At 41.6% G+C, this 19,953-nt stretch overlaps 1 protein-coding gene across 1 annotated transcript in view; it reads left to right on the top strand.

Moving 5' to 3' along the window:
- Window positions 1–19,953, top strand: part of AFG2A (AFG2 AAA ATPase homolog A) — a 190,393-nt gene that overhangs the window by 12,929 nt on the left and 157,511 nt on the right. Inside the window, exons 10-11 of the mRNA XM_084286096.1 lie at window positions 11,725–11,879; window positions 18,807–19,016. Of these exons, the coding sequence (XP_084142222.1) occupies window positions 11,725–11,879; window positions 18,807–19,016 (365 nt within the window). The remainder of the gene's footprint in view (window positions 1–11,724; window positions 11,880–18,806; window positions 19,017–19,953) is intronic.

The following is a 19,953-nucleotide window of genomic DNA, read 5'->3' as shown; positions in this document are numbered from 1 at the left end:
CGATGAGCCTGCGTGGTTGCTTCTGTATTTTGTGTCATTTACCTACAGACAAGGAGCTTGTGAGCGGCATTGTGGGACTGTGTGCGCTGGGTGAGGTTGGGCAGTGGAGCTGGGGCATGCAGCCTGTGCTGGGGGCTGGAAAGCCTCCTGTGGCCTCCGGTGCAGGCACAACTCTGGAGAGTTGTCCACGCATCACGCAGCAAGGGTTCACTATGTTCCAGGCAACACTTAAGCACAAGTTCTCTTCTGTTTTCATTGGATGAAACACTAAAAGTGCGCTCTATCAATTCTTACATTTTGCTAGAGTGCGTCGGCGTGGTTTAAGTGACCTTAAATCTGCCCATGAGGAGCTGCTTAAAGCGGTCTAGTCAAAATATGACTCTTCAGTTCTGCTTACGCATATTTGCTCCCTTGTAGTTGGCAAATATGTATTTGCAGTATGTGCTGGTTACTTTTATTTCCTTTGGCACCCAGACAGCTTCCTCTGGCAGTGGCACAATGCTCAGTTAATTCTTGCATCAGAATTAACTATTAAGCTGATGGAAGTTTTATTAGGGCTGATGGCACCTGGAACGGCAAGGCTTTTGCTTGCCAGTTTACAGAATTTTTAAGGGATAGTCCTCAAATATGAATTTTTGGCTTTCTGTATGGATCAAGAGGAAAAAAATTGTATGGACTGAGAGCATTATTTTTATAGCATTCTTCTGCTGCTTAGGGTTGTGTTTTAAGCTCTGCTTTAAGATACCAAACATCCTTTTAAAAACAAATATATACAAACAACAACAGAGCAGACTCCTTTTTTGTTTTCCTCCCTCTGCTTTTGGGAGTCTGTCAGTCCGCCTGTGTCACAGTCCTGACATAGCAAACCCTTAGCTCATGTAACGTAAAAATGTGAGTGAAAATGTTGTGGCTTGAATTCCAAACACAATCCAGCCTAGGTTCTGCTTGTGCATGCACACGTTGATTCTGGACACTTCATATGGGCTGCAAATAGGTGATATTTACCCACTTCATGAGGGCTTTTTAGACAATAAATTCTGAATGTTGTGTAAATTGAATGTTATGTCTTTTCTCAACTCTGTATAGATCCAAAAGCTCTGGCATATACTGGTGCAGGACACACTGTCATTTGGGAGCTTTGCATCCAAAGTCAGTGCTTGGAACGAGGGAACAAGGATGTCTCCTTTTTATTAGTCTTTCCTGAAGTCAGAGTCTGTGCTGTTACATTTCCTTGTCATTTGCTAACTTGGAGTGACCTCTGCTGGGGAGAACACAGTCCAGCTGCTTTAATTCTTTGCAGCCGACGTGTATTTTTTCCTTTTCAAAAAACTGCATAAGCATGATTTGGAAGCATTACACACACTGAATTTAAATTGCTTTGTGGTTAAGGAATGTTCTTAGTAGGGTTTTTTCTTCCCCATTTAAGCTCTCGAAATCTATTTTTTTTATATTAAATTTTCAACACCTTGTAAAATATTACTACTTTCACTGGAGTTAAACTTAGGAAAGACTAGCTTTTATGAAGCAATATTTCTCCTTAGCAGTGCAGGGTTATTCCATATGGCAAGTTTTCCAGTGTTTTGTCTAGTCTTGTTTGTTGTTGTGAGCAATGGGCTTCTATTGCTTCACTAACTGTGCCGTGGGCCAAAATGGCTTGCTGTCCAGGAATGTTCTCTGATACTCATCCTAAGTTTTCCTTGTTTACTTTTATCCCATTATTTCTATTTGCATCCTTGTATAACATGTCCAGTCCCCCTCCGTAGTGTTTACACCCTTACAATATCTGTGGGCTGTTCTCATGTCCCCTACCTCCTCATTCATTACTTCGCCAAACTATAAATATTTAGCTCGTTTAATCTTTCCTCATAAATAAGTCCTTCCTGCCTTCTGAGAACTTCTGTTGATTTTCTCTGAACTCCCTCCAGTTTGTCAATAACCTTTTGGTAATGTGGTGCTCACAATTGAACGTAATATTCGTGTATATTAAAATATAAAACCTGATATAAATATATAGTTAGAACTGCTGATGCATGCTTCTGAGTAGCCAAGATGTTTAACGTTCAGGCAGTATCTGAGTTGGGTACCTTCACAAGTTTTCAAGTTAAATATAACTTTCACTTATAATGTGCGTATAAGTACAGGTAAAACATGGAAATTAATTTAGAAGCATGAATTCTGAGTTCAGAAATACCTGTTCAGTGTTTAGCACAAGATTATTTTGCTTGCCAGTTGTATTGCAGCGTGGGTCTTTGGGAGACTCCACAGTCCCAGTTATCCCATTTGCATCTTTAGTTACTTTCTCTGGGGCTGGAAAGCCTGAAAGTTTACAAGCTAAATATGTTTATATTCTTAATACAAAGTTTAGATAACTTTTAAAGGACTCCTCCTTCCTTATCTTTATACTTCAACTCTGTTTTTTTTATACGCAATATTATATATATTGTGTATATACTGCTTATATAAACCAAGGCTGTAGAAATTAATATGACATGGTAAATGGGAGTAATTGTAGGGCTCCAGCAGCCAAAACTTTCACTTTGGCGTCAATAGTTAGGTTTCCTAAGATACTTCATTATAAAAGCTTTTGTTTGTCTTCTATACAATTCTGAAGAACATGGATTAATGAAAAGTAAATAGCTCTTGTGGCGTTAACCATATTCCAACTGTTTTCTTGGCAGGACTCGTTTTTTCTTCCATGCAAGGAGTGCTTAGCGATATTCTGGGGTCAGACAGGCCAGTTGTCTGTTCTGTTCAGCAGCTCAGTGCATTTTCATGGAAGTGATTAAGGAGTTTAAGGAGCTTTCAAAGTTCAGCTTGCGCTGAATGCTTCTCAGCTCCTGCGTGTATGGTGTGTACAGAACTGCAGTGCCGTCTGTGCCAGAATGGGCAACGGGAGGAAAGGAGGTCAAGAAACCTGAGAATCAGCGCATTGTGCACTGGATTTTTCCAAACAGGTTACTGTGACCAGGCAGCTGTGAAATACTGAAGTCCAGATGGTCATAAGCATCAGTTAAGCACTGTTTTGATTATTTCAAATATTTGCGGATTTTTCTTTCAATACCTTCTTTGCTGCCAGAGCAGATAGAGTTCTAGCATTTTATAAAATGAAACGACAAAATTACATGAGCGTATGAAAAAATTATGAAGAATTATGAAGCTTATGGTATTGCTGCAAGAGCTGACACCAGGGTGACAGCATCAGCTCTGTAGGTGTATCCCCACCCGAGGTGTTGCACAAGGTATATGTGTCTCTGTCTCACACGTTAAGGAAGATACTGTTTGTTGGATTTACAAATAACTAAGCAGTTATGATTAGCCTGTCAAAGCTAAAAGCAAAAAAAAAAAAAGATATTTCTAATGTGGCAGGTATCACTGGCTTTGATGAAAGACTTTTCAGAATTAATATGCCTCATCTGTGTTCAATGTTACATTATCTATAATGACTACCTTGGAGAAATTGTGATTTGTTGAGTTTCTCTACTGCCTGGCAATTTGCTTGTGATTTCCACCATTAGCTGCATGTTGCTTCCTCCTGTAACCTTTCAGAAAGGGTAACAGCGTAATATGGAAAACCTGCAAATCCCTTCTCAGGTGCTGGTCCATATCCTGTGGACATCAGCATGTGATGAGTTGACTCTTGAGGGCTTGAGTGCCCTCTGAGGGATTCACATGCACAGAATTGTTGCCAAGAAAAGGGCTTGCGTATATGTGCAGCTGGGAGAGTCATGTTCTCAAGGCTGGAAGAGGTTTCCCGTGTCCTAAATTGGTTAGTGGGCTACCTTTTAGTGTGAACAGCTGCATTCTGAATTGTTTTATCTCAAGCAGAGGCAGTATTCAGGAGATAGACTCTGCCCTATCCTTGCATGTAATGTCAGTGTTTGTATGCCCATGAGAGCTCACTGCTTCTGCTTTAATTAATTGGCCACACAGCCTTTTATTCATTCCCTAAAAAATTATAATGGTTTTAATTCAACAACAAAGATAAGCACTCCACTTTTTTGGAAAAACATATGAAATGTTAATTATGTAGCAGGGACATGAATGGTATAAACTGTACTGAATGTTAGAAGATGCTTAGCAACAAAGGTTTCCAAATATAGCAATTTATTATAAACTTATCCTTCTATGGCTGCCTGTAGCATTTCAAGACAGTGAATATAAATATAGCTTGATTTCTTCAAGAAGTGGGTTCAGTCATATTGTTTACAGAGAGAGGAAGTATTTGCTTTGTAACTCTTAGAATTTATCTTGAACATCCTTGTTCACTACACATAATTTCAGTGTGCTGATATAAAACACTTGGACTGTGATAAGATAGCATCATGAGGAGAGGAAGAACAAATGTCTTTGTTTAAATTGTGGTCGCTCTTGCAATAACATCGATTTGGTTCCAGTAAGGATGCTGCATTGCGACCAGTGTAACTTCCAGACTTCTGTGAAAGCAGCAGTCATCCTTCTGCTTTGCCTCAAAGCTTTGCAAGTTGCCTGATTGCAATACAGGTGAAGGCATCACCTTGCTTTGCCTTCAGGATTATAATGCTTCATTTACACAAGCTGGCTGTTATCAAAAACATTACAGAACGAAGAAATTGAGCTACGCTGTTGACCAGTGTAAGTCAGCATTCCTGCTGAACTGATGTAGCCATGCTTGCATTATTTGCTATCTTAAGGTCATGATCTTGAGTCCTCTGGTTCCTCTGGTTTTGAGGTCTTATTGTCCTTGATATTCACTTGGCCCTTTTATTGCCCCTGCTTTCTGGTAAATAATATGGCTAGGATGAAAAACCAATATGCCATTTAATCTGAATATTGATTGTATATAGCTATTAGATCTCTAAAAATACAAATAATTCAGTAGGGTACTGTATTTTTGTTTTTGTTGGCTCTGAGATGCTTTCTGCTGCATCTTTTATGAACCAAAAAAGAAGGTCTCCAACCCACCCTGAAGACCTGTGCTACTGTTCACACACCTTAGTCCCCTTGCATTACAAAGAAAAAGGAATTGAAGGACTCATAAGTTTTTTGTTCTTCACCGTAATCGGTGGGGAAGCAAATTCCCCTGAAATCCAGGACCGTCTCCGTTAGATCGATGGTGTTTTTCTGCAGTTTAGGTAAACGGGCCACCTGCAGGAAGCGTGAGCCCTCGAGGCCCAGCCACTGGCTGCCCCCTCCATCAGACAAACTTTGAATTCACTCCGTGGCTTCTCGGCCTCATAAGGCAAAGTTGAGCCCTTTGTTCAGCTCAGCCATGGTCTTGGTGAAGCGGCCTGGTGTGAGGGCAGCATGAAGCTGTATCCTTTCTCTAAGCCTCGAAGCTTGAGCCTTTCCCAAGACAATTTGGGCCAGAGTTCTGCCAGGCGTGTGCTATAAATGTAAATATTTTCCTTGGATTATATTCCGAAGCATAGGAATTTGGACCCAAGACATTGTTGAAAGTGTAGACTTGGATAAAGGCACTGGATGGCCGAGGCAATGGGATTGTTTGTTTTGCAGGGTATTTTGGGGGTTGTTTTGAAATCAACTGGTCACTGTTACAGATCATGAAGGCAAAGCACTGCCTGACATGCACAGAAAACACCACGTCTACTTTGTTTTTTTGGAAGTTTGGAAAACAGGTTGAGATTGAGCTGTTGCAAGCTACCTGCTATTGCATTCTCTGACTGAATCCTGATTCCCATGGGCCATTCAAAATGATGTGGGGAAGGGCCTTTTGCTTTTTTGGTATAGAGAAACATGGTTTTCATGGTTTTTTCTTTAGAAAATGTGGTTTTCTAAGCTCAAGGGGATAATAATACTTACTTTTTTGATAAGCCATCTATTTGTATTCTTAGGAAATGGAGAGATTTTTGCAGAAATGGCAGAACACTGGACTTCAAAATGCAAAAAAAAAAACAAACTGGGAGAACTGGGAAAAGCCCAGGTGTGACATAGACCTAACCCTAAAAAATAGGTATTTACACTGGAATGTCTGAGTTTTCTCACGCTGCGTTCCATCCTGCTGATTTGCAGCGTGACAAGACCGAGACAGTCAATGCCCACCTTCAGCACTCGCGAGCTTTAAGCCAGACACGGCCAGCAGGAGTGTGTGGAGCCCAGGTGGGATGTGCCCAACTCGCTCCTGCCCCTGGGGTTTCTCACTGCTCACGTACAGCCTTGTCTCTGTGAACCAACTAGCATGCATCTTTTTTCCTTTCTACTCTTGTGTTGAGTCTGGTTTTAAAGGTAACAGTGATGGTAGTAGATTTGGTCTCAATTACATTTTGACCCTGCCCTTACTAAAATCAGTGGGGGTTTGGTTTCATTGCAGTACATGGGGAGGGACCAAGCACTTTACAGAGAGGTTTGTCTCGCTCCATCTTCCTCGCACCTGGAAGGTGCCAGCTGATCTGTTCAGAGTAGATGCTCATCATCAGGTTGCGAAGGTGCAGGTTTTCTCAGTATCTGAGCCAAGAGTGCTGTTTTCCCATAGCTGGTACTAATTCAGGCAGAGAAAGAAGCATCCTGCATGTCAAGCATGGCTATACCTCGAGAACCTGTCTGTGTAGAAACGGTGCAGTAGCGGAAAAGGTTAAGGTTTTCTGACCCCCCCCTCAGGCTCCAGATAAAATGGTTTCTAGGAATATATAATGGCAAACTTAGGGCTTGAGAGCAGTCTTAGTTCTTTTTATAGTTAATAAAGATCATAAAAGATTCTCTGGTAAAATGAAAGTCAAGTTGTAGGTCTCTGTTAGTCCTGCAGGAGTAAAACTGGTGACCAGTAGGTATGTGTATGCTGAATGGATGCTGCTCTTGGGACGCAGAACTTGAGTATTTGTAAGGGCAGCTTTCGCTGGTTTCCCCCCTTTGACTCCCAGCTGTATCCTGGCCTGACAGTGATCCTTGTTACAACTGGACCAGCATGGAGGTGCTCTCTGTGGCGTCCTGCCGTTCAGGTAGGCGGGCAGGCCCTGTTTTCCTCCTTGCATGTGCAGGTCTCACCTTAGCTTAGGTGTGCTGCACGTGAGAGCGGGCCACAAACACGGGCAGTCTGGGACTCGTTACTTCCCCGCGCTGTCATTCCCTTAGGATAAATGATGTGCGCGTATCTGATCTGTGAATAAACTGTTTCCTGTATGAAAGGGGTCTTGAAAATATAGTTCCTCCTTCCTTCCTTTCCCTCCCCTGCTGCACCTCCCAGCGACTTGCAGTCAGCTCCGCAGACATGTTCCAGCGAACGCCGCAGCTCCTCACAAAGGGCTATAAATCGCGTCCGCAATCCCTACAGTAGATCAATGCTCAGGTTAGCGGAGGGAATTTGCAATGTTATGGTTACAAGGGATTTAAGGGCATTATCTTTCCTGTGCAAACAGTATATGAAAGTTCTTTGGGGATTTTACCATACAGCGCTGGCAGCTAAAGACAAATTGCAGTATGCGATTACAAGAGGAAAAAGAAAAAAGCTCTGGGTTTCTGCTCTCTGAAAAATTTCTACATGGACATACGTTTTTATGTAGAGATTAAAATCACAAGAAATATGTTTTAAAAACATACTTATAGTAGCCTTATCTTTGGGTATTTTTTCATTCCTCAATAAGTTTATTGCTGTGTTTGAAACAAACAAAAAATAAAACAATCACCAAGCGAAAGAAAATATTCCTAAATTATAGAAGTTTCTTAGGATGCAAATGGCAGAACACACCTCAGCTAGCCATGGAGAGTGGTGGTTCCTGCAACAAGACACATGTGGTTTTTTCTTGTAATTGATCATCCAATATCATAATAAAGGACTACAAATTCCATTTATTTATGAGGTTACATGTTCAAGAATACATGCGATTTGTAGTACATGATACATGAAGTTCTGTAAAAGCTTTCCTAACACAATTTGTCACATAATAAAGGAGAAGAGCTCCTTATCTTAAAATTATCAAGCACTGGAATAACTTTTGTATCCATTGTTTGTGAAGTCAGGTACACTCCTCTTAGGACTTCTAAAGTTCAAAATTGATTCTGAGTTATATGAAATGTTCATTTCTATGCATAACACTGATAAATTTTGAAGTACGGTGTCTAAAGACCTAAAAGTAGAGGAAGATGCCCCACACAGTGCCGTTAGGGAGCTGAAATCTCTGCTGTTGAGCATTCCTCTTGCAGCCAGGCAGGAGAGCATGGTGGTGGATCTGAGAGCTGTCACAGCGAGGAATGGTATGTGTCTCCAGGGCTTGGCCAGAGTAATTTGGGAGGGAAATGCCGGATTAGTGGGGAAAGAAGAAACATTTCCTCTTGTAAACAAGCTTGCATGAAAATTACAATTTTTGTGAAGCTGCTTACAAATGCTGGTGTTATGCTTCTGGTAGAGTAAGTCGAGGCAAGACAGATTTGTGGAAGAAGCGGCTGACGGGCAGTGAAAGAAGCGTGATTAATGATTTTGTTTTGTTTGCTTGATTTCCTTGTGTGTTGTGTGTATTTGGTTTAGAAACCTAAAGTATGTATGTTCATTGTTTTGGGTGGATGCTTTCTATTATTTACAGTAGGGTGTAATTATACACAGACCGACAAATGTAGCAGCGTAGTAGGGTCTATTTTTAGACCCAGGCATTTGTGATTATGATCTAATGTGCCAAGGCTTAGCCAAGCTATGAGCAGGAAAACCTTGCAGGGGAACAATGCTATCTACCTCATGCTCAGCCCGGTGCCAAAGGAGGACCAGCTGTACCAGGACAAGGCGTTCTGCTGGTCTTTCCCCTTCTGTCCACTTAATTTCCTCTGTTCTAGACAGGCAGGATGAGTTAGTGAGGTAGGGCGCACAGTTGCCGGACTAGAACAGATTGTTTATTTTCCATTGCTGGTAATCATGCATGACTTATTATGCTTGTTTCTTTTTTTTTTTTTTTTTGTAAACTGGGATTTTCCATTTATGCTCTGCTGAGCATCAGCGCTGCTCACGGTTGCAGATGCTGCCTTCTGAGTGGTGTTTCAGTGACAGAGGCTGCTGGCATTCAGCGATCCCTGCAGGTCAGCTGGGTCTCGAAAGCAGCAAGCGAAGCTGAACCGTGCCGTACTCGGAGCCAGTTTGCAGTGGTACACATGCTCCAGACAACACATCCCCATGCCGAAGGAGCCGGATGGCCAAGCCGAGCTGCTCGGTGTTTTGTGGGGCAGATCAACTTGCGTTTGCTCTGTGATTCACCCCCCTTGCCTGTACGCTGCTTCTAGCAGCATATTTTGCACCCTGCCCCGCATTTCCTTACATTACACATATCTTTCAGTGTCTCTAGACAAGGATGTGTTTTCTTTCCCCTCAGGCAAGCCACTGGCTGTATCCTTCTCCTGTTAATAAGACTTTCTTCCCCCTCTGGGTAGAGGTCAGTCTGAAGTGCAGGAAAGAATGATTATGATAACAGGAGGAAACAGGAAGAATCATGCTTTCTTTTCCAATCTGTTTTTTATTATTGTTTTAATGTAAAACATTGTTTCAATTAAATGCTGACCTGTGCAACGGCGTGTGCGTGCACATGCTGAAATTAATTCAGGCTTTGTTTGGAAAGCTGTGACCTCTTTGTTCCTGTTCTGGATCAGGGCTGCTGCATTGCAAACCCGCTGCCGGTGGCTGAAACTTCACTCGGGTGCTCCTGGCAGCACTGGCAGCACAATGCTCAAGAGTGGTCTTCTCTTTGCACCTTGTTACCTGGGTTTCTCTCTTAATTTTTTGAAATAAATTCATTCATGTTAGGAATTGGTCATGTAGTGAGAGAAAGATAACCATGTTGTGATTACAGTTCATCAGATGAGCTTTGTGCTAAACTGGTACCTGATGGAACAGTTAGGTACAGAAATGGGGACCAGCGATCAGTTACTGGCTTTCTCTATGCCTTAACTTCATGCTATGCTATTTATTCTTTAATTTTTTTAGATGAGAGTGCCAAATGAATTGACTTCACCAAAACCAAAGCACAGGACTTGTCCCCCAGTACCTGCCTCCCCGCATGGCATTGCTGCTCTGGCTCTAGAAAAACCTATCTGCTTTGTTATCTGCTTGGATGCAAATTTTAAATCTGCAGGGATGAATCTGTGTCTTCTCGCTTTTGTTTGCTTAAAATGAACTGTTTTGGAGGAAGGAAGAAGTGGGGGAGGAAGAACCGTGAAAATTGTCTGGGTTGTTAAAATGAGTTGTATTTTATGCATGTCCTCTGGTGACCAGATTTTCATTTTCTCCTTGGCCTCGTGGAATGTTTTTATTTATATATCTTATTAGTTCTGGATGTTCTGCACAAGGGGAAACCTGAATTGCAAACTTTTTTTTTTCATTATTGTATTAAGAGCCTGGGTATTGAATGCAGGTGCTCTGACTCTGTCATAATTGGCAGTTTATGGAGAGACACCAGCTGTACCGGTGCACAGGGGAGATATTATATCTCTTCACACACTGTATATATTGTAGGAAATGCAGAATTCCTGTCATTGTCAGAAACTTTGTATGTCCCCATCTACCAGTGCCTCTGCAGAAAAAAGACAATAATCTGCTGCAAGTTAAAACCACATCTATTTTCAGAAACGGCTTATCCCCTTTATTGTGCTTTCATCTAGCACTAATTGGTGTTTTCTCTGGTTAAATATAGAAAAGATTTAACAAATGTTTGTCTTTTTATGGTCATGCAAGACAAACTGGTGCCGTACTAACCGCCCCAGTTTTTTGTAACACACGTCAGGCTGTGTACTACATGTCTGCGTGTCTGCATGCCTGCGTATAGGATTATAGTCATCACGCATTAATATATCACACATTTCACAGCTCCAAGTCATAGAGCAGGGTTGGAAATAGCAGCAATACAACTCCAAATGACATTAGACCTTAAAAGGCATAATTATACAGTGGGAGAAACATGGTGCTTCTGGGCATCTTGCACAGCGGGGGCTGTGGCTGCTTGGTCTGAGAGCATGGGGCTTGCGGGTGGCACTGCTGGGGCTGCTGTGGGGTGAGTGGGGGCTGCCTCTGCAGGGTGTGAAGGACTGGATTTTAGGGACAAGCTGGGAATTAGCGTTAAGATTCATAAGTGGCGTGTGTCAGTGGTTTGGCCAAATGAAAGAGAAGGTCAAAGCTATGCCTGTGTATGTCTGGAAGGTGCACTGATGGCTGGAAAGGAAAGAAGAGCCATTCAGAATTGCAGAGGTATAGAAAAGATGGAGTGTTTGTTGCATATCAAGAAAAATAATGGTATTTGGCATCCTACCAGGTAGCAAAACAGGATCCCAATCAAAGTAACAGATATCACTTTGGTTGCATTATTTTTTAAGACCAGCGAAGGGAGGGGAAAAGAAGTCCTAATAAATAGAGGAATGGCATGTTTATGGGTATCTTGCAAGTGTTAAATCAATACTTGTCTCAAATACTCATTACGCTTCTTCCTAATTTGTCATTTAAAAATGTGTTTGGATCAGTGTATGGCCATGTGCAGGTTTTGTCCTGTTAGCTTCATCTCAGGAACACGGGGATAGGGCTGTTTTGTTCTGTCTTTTGGAACTGATTTAGTTTATATTCTGTCTGTGGTCATAAGATCCCCTTTTTCTTCCTCTCTCATCAGAAGTGTCTTGCACGCTCCTTGACCTAGTTAAGGCCCGGCGCTGGGACATGCTTTTGACTATCGTTTCCTTTCCAGCGCTGCTGTGTGTTTGTGTGTTGTGCACTTTGTGTTTGTGAGAAACAGGATGAAGTCTACATGTTTTTATGGGTTTTGTTTTTAATAGGTTTGTACGCACTGCGGAGAGCTCTGGGGAAGCGAGCTAACCCCTCAGACAACGAGGTGGCTGGGTCAGTGATGATTGCTTTCAATGACTTCCTGCAAGGGATGAATGATGTCAGGCCCAGCGCCATGAGGGAGGTGGCAGTTGATGTGCCAAAAGTAAGTTATTTTTTGCAGTACACTAGCAACATTGTTAGAGTCACAGTTACGCATTGAAATGTCCTACCAAAAGAGAGTCGTTTTGTGAAGTGGAAGTCTCAAGTTGCCAATAAATGTTGTGCATCATCCTTTTGTTTACATATTTATTTAATTTGAAATTAAAAAAACAAACAAACAAAAAAAACATTTACAAAAACCTGAGTTCTTAACACTCTAGAAAGAGTTGGTAGTGCAGAAGTATGTGACCTGATATGTAGTTTTATATGCTGGGGGGACTAATGAAGTAAAAAACTTAGGATGTCTGCTCTGAGCAGATCCTAAATAGCTGTGTAAGTTGGAGCCTTTTGCAAAGCAGACACAAATTTAAGTAGAAACCAAATGTTAGCATTTGTAATCAAAGTGTATTGAAACGAGACTGTGAAGAGAGTGATTGCTGTGATTTGTGTAAAGCAGTTGAGTAATTTTCCATGCAATTCCTACTGCTGTGTCCTGAATGTCTTCAGTGAGATCACAAGGTTTTAACTGAGGGCAGAGCTGGATGCTGTGGGTGGGTGATCGCTGCCAAGCAGTTACCCATCAGGGACTGTCATTACACGAACAATTCTTTTGGCAGTGCCATCTTCAGTCATCATTGCCCCGCTGACAACTCTTTCTTTCGGTTATGTTATAGTAATTTGGTAACAGACACTACATAAATTGAACTGGGGAGCTGATCTACTTTAAGAAGATTCTGATCTGGTTTAAGAAGATTGAGCGAAAGAAAATGTATTTGCTCTTACTGGCTCTTGAGTCTGCAAGCAGTTGTGCTGGTGTTTCTCAGCAGCTCCCCAACCCCTTGAAGAAAACATTTCTGTCTTTCTGCGTGATGATGAGTCATCTGGGAATTGGGCTGCACAGCTACAGACCCTTGCTCCCAAACTATAGGAATGGGAAATGAAATCTGTGAACAGGATGCTGCACGCAGCCAGCTCGGATGTCACACTTGGCTTGTTAAGAGTCCGTGCTGTGCAGTGAAGTGCTGGGTGGAAATGCCTGTGTCGGCCCCAGACAGTTTTTTTCTGGAAACGGTGTAGTGCCATCAGCATCTGCAATGGTTGGTTAGTTCTGCTGAGAACCAGAGCTACTAATCTCTTGTTGCTTAATTTGCTGCTGTCTCTTGAGCTCATGTCATTATCACTGTGCTGTGCCTTCTGGACATACGGACCCATTTGGAGCTGGATGCAGTGCTGCTAAACAGGGCAATGATGACATACATAAGTCAGGTCTCAAGGAAATCTGTTCTGAATCCAGGTCAACCTACTATGACAGTTGGGCACTAAACCATCCTGCCAGTGGCTCCCTCAAATGTCACTTATTTGTTAAACATCAGCTGAGTCACTGGAATACTACCGAGACTCATTGTTTTGTTGAAGGGAAGGTAACAGCATAGTGCAGATTCCTTCTGTGCTTACAGGACATGCATTGTAGCAGAGAATGTAGTGCAGTTTCTATTTCCTCAGGTACATTTTTAAGAAGAGTAAGCAGAATTTTATGTTGCATGCTTCTAGTAATGATTCCTAGATATGTCTTAATCTAATTTTATAGACTCAGTTTTGCCTCACCAGTCAAGGTTACATGCCTAACTGCTCTGGCTGAAGCCACGTGTTTGACTGATTGCTCTGACACTTGCTGTTAATTGGATATAGAAGTACTTGGTTTCAGTAGAAATCAAGCCTCTAACAGCTAACTGGATGCAGTTGCAGGACCACTAATTAGTCACAGCATCTCATGTCGGTGGTGCTATGTCCTAGAACACTTTGCTGGTTGGTGTTGTTCGCTTGAATGCCTGCAACACGCGCAGGGAAACCTCAGTATTGCTCACTTGCCTTGGAACTGATGCTTATAGTCCTAATTTCCATACTAAATTCCTCTCTACTAATTTACTCCTCTTTCCACTTATCCACCCAACACTTTCCTAGCTGGCTGTTGACCTGCTGCACTGTGCTATGTTGCGTAGGTGCTCTGCAGTAATGTACACCAACAGGGCTCCCTTACGTAGCCAGTCTGTGGTGTTCTTAGCAAAATTTTAAAAATGTGATGGGGGGTTGAAGCAAAAGAAAGCATGAACAAGATAGGAGTCCAGCTTTCTTCAAGAAACAAACATGTGTATATATCTGGTTAAAGAATCTGCGTGCACAGTATTTTGTGAATTCATCCTATATTGATCAGCCTTCAGATCCTTTCTTTCTGTAAGGATAGGTTTTTATTTGCCTGCTCTCCTTGCCCCAGAACTCTCCAGCTAGGCAGTTGGTTGTATGGGTGGATTTGTTAGAAAATCAGGGATCACATTCCTTCGTCTTTTGAAGTTTGACCTTGATGTTGTTTGTCATCAGAAAAATTCAATTGGAAAATACTTTCAGTCATGAAATAGCTGATCAGCTATGGGATTTTTTCCAAATAGCAGACAGAAATCTGATCTACGTTAATAATATCCTGTTTTTTTCCATTTGTTATATATACATTATTCACTTGTCAGCTCCCTTGGTGGCTTTTAGGCTATGCAGTTGGTGACAAGTAAATCCACTGATGTACATGCTGAATTAAGCTGAGACTTCTGTGTTTTTTAAGTTTCTATTCTTGAGAAGGTGTTATTTTTTCCATTTTTAACTGATTTGAAGTAGCCATATGCAAACTGAGTAAGAAGAGTGCAGAGTCACTTAAAATAAAGCTACAAGTAAAGGTATTTTGTACAAGTGCTCCATCCCATAGTGTCTTGACACCTTTGCCATTTATGTTTTTTGAGGCTTGTGTCACCTCTGATACTAAATGAAAATTATTATGTTTTAATCATGAACTCCAAATTGTTTAGACAACACAGAGCTTGTTATCTGAAATCTGCAGAATTTTAAGTAGGCTGTAAAGAAAATGTAATTTTTGAATCAGTCTTCACTTCTTAGGTCCTAGAGTAGGGTGTTAACTGCTTGACTGCTTAGGAGGCTGCTGAGCTAAATCCCCCTCTTGCAGTCTTTTGTTTAAGACTTAGAAAAACCTGTTATACATATACTTGGGGTAGTAGCTAAAGAACAAGATATGTAATAGAAGTGAGTGGTTTGGGTGGCCTTGTTGAAGTCACTTTCTTTCTTGTTGTCGGAGGATATTTGCTAACTTTTACAGAATGCTTTGCTGTCTGCTTCTGAAAGGTGCAAGGTAGTTAATAACTTTTTGTTACTAACTCGCGCGTTAGGTGATTCATAACCTGTCATGTTGCCCTTTGCTTGTATCACCGGTGGCATTCACACGTTATATGGATAATGAAAGAACTGTCACTGACACAACCTGAGCTCTTTTCTTATTCCAAGGATATTCAAAGTTATGGATGGGGAAAGCAACCACAAGTGAGATTGGGGTGGCAGATAAAGCGAGGCTGTGTGCTGGAGGAAGAGGAGCTGCTGAGGTGGAGGCATCACCGTGTGCTTCTCCCCGTGCTTTGCCTTTCAGCATCCCCCTGTCCTTCTGCTGATGTCTAGACTGCCGTGCACATTGCTGGTGACCAAGGCACATGCAAAGCCCTTGTCTGCCCGGTTCCACATGGGATCTCGTTTTCTGTTTTTGCAGAACCTTCCTTGAACTTTGCTATGTGTTACAACCTTTTTAGAAGGCTGCTTTTCGTGCAGCAGGGATTTAGGAGAAAGGGGATGCACGTTATAAATCAGAAGTTAATATTTCATCAGTTTGGAGAGTTGCGCTGTAGTTGTTCCTCCCTCTCCTATGGGTCTTTCTGAAATTTTTGTAGAGTGCTATGGGTTTTGCTTGCCCGCTTCGTTCCCTTTACTGAAATTCAACACTCAGATTTGTGTCTTTGCAGCCAAAAGGTTCTGGATGAGACATCCTTTGCACGTCTGCTTTATTTCTTTACTGCTGCTGCCGAACAACCTCTGGGGAGTTGCTGTTCTGCATCACATTCTGAGCTCTGTTGACCTAGGGAGAGCTAAAGATTATGGCAGTAATGAAATCTTGGTGTCTTACAGACCATAGCAGAGCGCTGTCTCTGTGTGTGTAAGCTCAGCCCTAAGGCTAGTCTTTGCAACCATTTCCACAGCGACAGAATATCACACTTCATTGCTCTGCTGCGAGACCTTTCCTTTCAGTCTGTGTGCAGGTGAAGATGTGTAGCTGGCCATTACAGTGTGTGCACCGTCATTTGGGTTAATTGCAGCCACCAAGTTCCTCGGGATGGTATGCAAAAACAATCCACCTAGTTCTGCTGAGCATATATGGCCTTGTGTGAATCCAACTGAATTCTTCCCTCAGAGCGCATTGTTGGTGGGGGACTGTGGTGTTTTTCCCTACTTCTCTATATCCTTTTAAAATGAGGAGACATGTACTTCATTTTGGACTTGACCAGAATGTGAATGTAGTGTGTAATTAGCTATTTTTGCTTTTACCATTGCTTTTTTTGAATTCTGCCCTGTATTATAGAAGCTCAGCATAAGTTGACTGAATTTTTGCCTGGTGAACTATTTTCTTTTATAACTTGTACCTTGCAAGCTCACATTTAGTGATCCTATTTGTAAGTCCACTTCTGTTACTCTTGTTGATGCTAAATGACATGTAGGGGATCCTAAAAGTCATTTGAATAGCACCTCAGAAGGCTTGTGCAGTAGTCTGCATATTTGAAACAGGGTGAAAACAACATGTAGGTGTTTTCTCCCTGGCTTTTGTGTGTGCAAAGTACCACTAATGGATTTTGCCACTGTTGCTGAAAGTTGTAGGAAATTCCTGGTGTCTTAATTCATTTTCAGAAGTTTTTCCTTTGTGTTTGCCAAAATCCCTTTGTCTAGATATAAAGACATTATGATAGGAATGACTGTCTCTGATTTTCTATTTATTATCTCTTTTGCATTCGTTACCTCTTATTGTGAAAATTCAGGCAGGAAGGGAGGATTCTTTCCAACTTCAGGCACCTAACTGAGGTGCCTGAGTTAGACATCTCATCACCATGTTTGTTCCCACTGAAGGAAAGAGGGAGAAGCTGGGTGAGCGATGACCACATATGGGACTTCTGAAAGGCGGCTGATAATCAGGCTGCGTTGCTCTGTGAAGCTCTGTCTCTCTCTCACTCTCAACTGTGTTGGGAGCCCAAGGCGCTGAGGTCAATTTTTGGTGATATGAATTTGTGCTCCTCTTTTCCTCTTCCCTTCCACACTGTTGTGGAGCTTCTCACGTAACTGTTTTTGATGAATTCAGACAAATGCTTTTATTTCAAAACTAGAGACTTGTGTGCAGCTCATTTTCATCTATTCCTTTAATCTGATTTGTGCAGCTGGTCTTGCTGGTATTATGGAACAGCAACAGAAAGGTGTTGTGTTTGCTTTTTTTTCCCCCACAATACCACTTTGAAACTTCAATTCGAAAAGAAATATTGGCAGGTTGCAAAAATTGGCTTTCAATCTATGGGAACTGGCCTGCCACTTTGATAATTCTCCCACTAAAATCCTAAAGCCCTGTCCTCTCTTCTGCTACTGGGTTATTCTGCTGTATCTGATTCAGTCTTACCTTTGCTCTGACCTTACTGAATTTATTTATTTTCCATTTTAGTGTTGTCCCATTCCTCCCTCCCCCAAATAAAGGAATTCGACCCTTGGCATATCCCTCTGCCCTCAGATCCTTCTCAGTGGGCAGTGGCTATCAGCTGTACATATTTCTTACTTCCTCAGGCTTATAAAGTAATTATTTATTTAAGAACCAAAGAACCAGAAGCTGTTAGTCACTAAGAAGAAACACAGGGATTTTTTTTCTAGAGTTCTTGTAGCATGTTCCCAGTATGAGAGACAACATGTTCTGCTGGCAGCAAATCAGCAGCTCCTCACCTTCCAGCTAGCCTTTAATCTCGCAGTACTTCTGAGGGGTTGACCCCTATGTGTTGATTTTCTGTGTTTACTCTCCCTTATCTTTGTAATTTTCTTCTATGTCAAAGACTGACAATAGAAGAGAAGTTTTATTTGGTTTGCAGTTTGCTTGTACTTACACAAAAGTGCTTGCACCACTCACAAATGTTCTTTTTCTTCCTCTTCAGTAGTAGACTGAATTGGGTCCCCTGGTTTGAGTTTCCAGTTTGTTATGGTATCAGGCAAATAGCAATTGGGATGAGCCAGGAGTGATGGCAATTTTCAGAGTCGGGCAAGAGGTGATGCATTGTGTCTTGGTTATACTCTGCCAGCCTTGCAAGTTTAGCTGTCTTTCTGGAGTTGAAGGGTGTCTTACATCTTACAAATTTTTGGAAGAGTGTTTTAAGACACCAGATCATTTGATTTAGGTCCATCTTGATATGTTTACTGTTTGAGGTGGACAGGAATGGATGGTGGCAGAACAAAGAAAGGGCTGGGGTAACTTCTTAGGCTTGTGTAGAGACAGAGAAGTGTAGCAGGTTTTAGATCCATCTGCTGTTTTGGATAGAACGCACTGGTGGTTTCCCAGTGTATCCAGTGATTTCCCAGTGATGAGCCTGTCTGGTGTCTTCAGCAGAAAAAAAAAAATAAATGCAGTTGTGTTTGAATGTGTTTATTTCCATAGATAGCTGTCTGTTTGGTGGCTTGTTTATTTTTAAGCTTCTACTCAAATCTCAAGTGCCCAGTCATACATAGGAGCGGTGGTGTTGGCAATTGGAGGAGCTCCCAAAAGTTCAGCTTAGGGGGGTCATGCAGCTGGGACCAGGGCCTTACTCTGCAGCACTAGGTAAAACCTTCTTGGGTTCATTAAGTCTTCAAGGAAGACAACAAAGTAATTTAGAAATTATACATCAGCATCATATTAAGGGGGAGAAAACTGAGCTGTGACTCACTAATGAACACAGAAAGTATTGTTTCCTATATGGTCATGTTATTATTTTATTATTTTTAATTAATTTTTTTCCATTGCGTGAGTTCAACAAAATGGTCTGCTTTGCAGGTATCTTGGTCAGACATAGGAGGACTAGAAGATGTCAAGCTGAAATTGAAGCAGGCAGTTGAATGGCCTCTCAAACATCCCGACTCCTTCATCCGAATGGGGATTCAGCCTCCCAAAGGTGTGCTGCTTTATGGACCTCCTGGATGCTCAAAAACAATGATAGCGAAAGCTTTGGCTCATGAAAGTGGCCTCAACTTCTTGGCAGTGAAGGTAGGACATTTAATCTTATGGTTTCTTAACTCTGGGATAACAGTTCACAATTTACCAATTTTCAGTGCTAGAATCCAGTGGCTCCTGGCATTTCTGATAATTACCTCTGCTACAGAAAATCCCTTGTAAATATCAAACGAGGTTTGTGTTTTCTTGTGAAGAGGACTACTTGCTTCCTGTACACTTGTGTTTTCTTAGAATGAGGGGGGTTAAGCCATACAGAGGCATTTAAATGCCTCTCTTATTCTGGTGAAAAATATTAATTATTAGCATTATTTTAAAAACTTTTTTTAATGGAAACAAATTCTTAAAACAATGGTAGCAATATGCAACTTTGGATAGTGGATAGATATTCTTGCTGCAATAATTGCTTGCATGGAGATAATACCATCTCAACTCTTACATTCCTTTTTATTCCTTAAGAATGGTTGCTTTCTTCATCTTACTACTTGTGTTATATTACAGATTTTTCTTGCCCTATTAGTCCTTTTTCAGGGGAAATCATTCTCTTCCATTATTTCTCAGAAAGTTTGCAAAATCAGTTATATCTGGAATACTCTTTGATAAGTGGTATGTTCTCTCAGCACTAAGAAACACAGAGAAATTGCCTATGAAATTGATTGCTGCGGGTCATATGGAAAATACATGAGTGGAGGTTATTAAATAATAATACGGAGCTTCGGCGCATAGGAGGGAAAAAAGATAGTAGAGCGATTCCACATGGGGTAGTCTTGCAGCTGTGTCAGAATGTTAATGAAGTGCAAGAAAAAACATTTGTTTAAGTATTTTTCTTTTAAAAGTATCTCCTCCTCAACAGTGTGATCACGTACTCTTTTCTGTTGACCATCTCTTCGCTCACAAAGCTCTCTGTGTTGCTAGTTCCTGCGCAGCTTCCTCCTCTGCCTGTCCTTTCAATCGCGTTGTGAATGTGGCTCTG

The sequence above is a fragment of the Netta rufina genome (assembly GCF_964035555.1).
Source record: "Netta rufina genome assembly, chromosome: 4".
NCBI classification, from domain to species: domain Eukaryota; kingdom Metazoa; phylum Chordata; class Aves; order Anseriformes; family Anatidae; genus Netta; species Netta rufina.
This window is presented reverse-complemented; position numbering and strand designations above follow the sequence as displayed.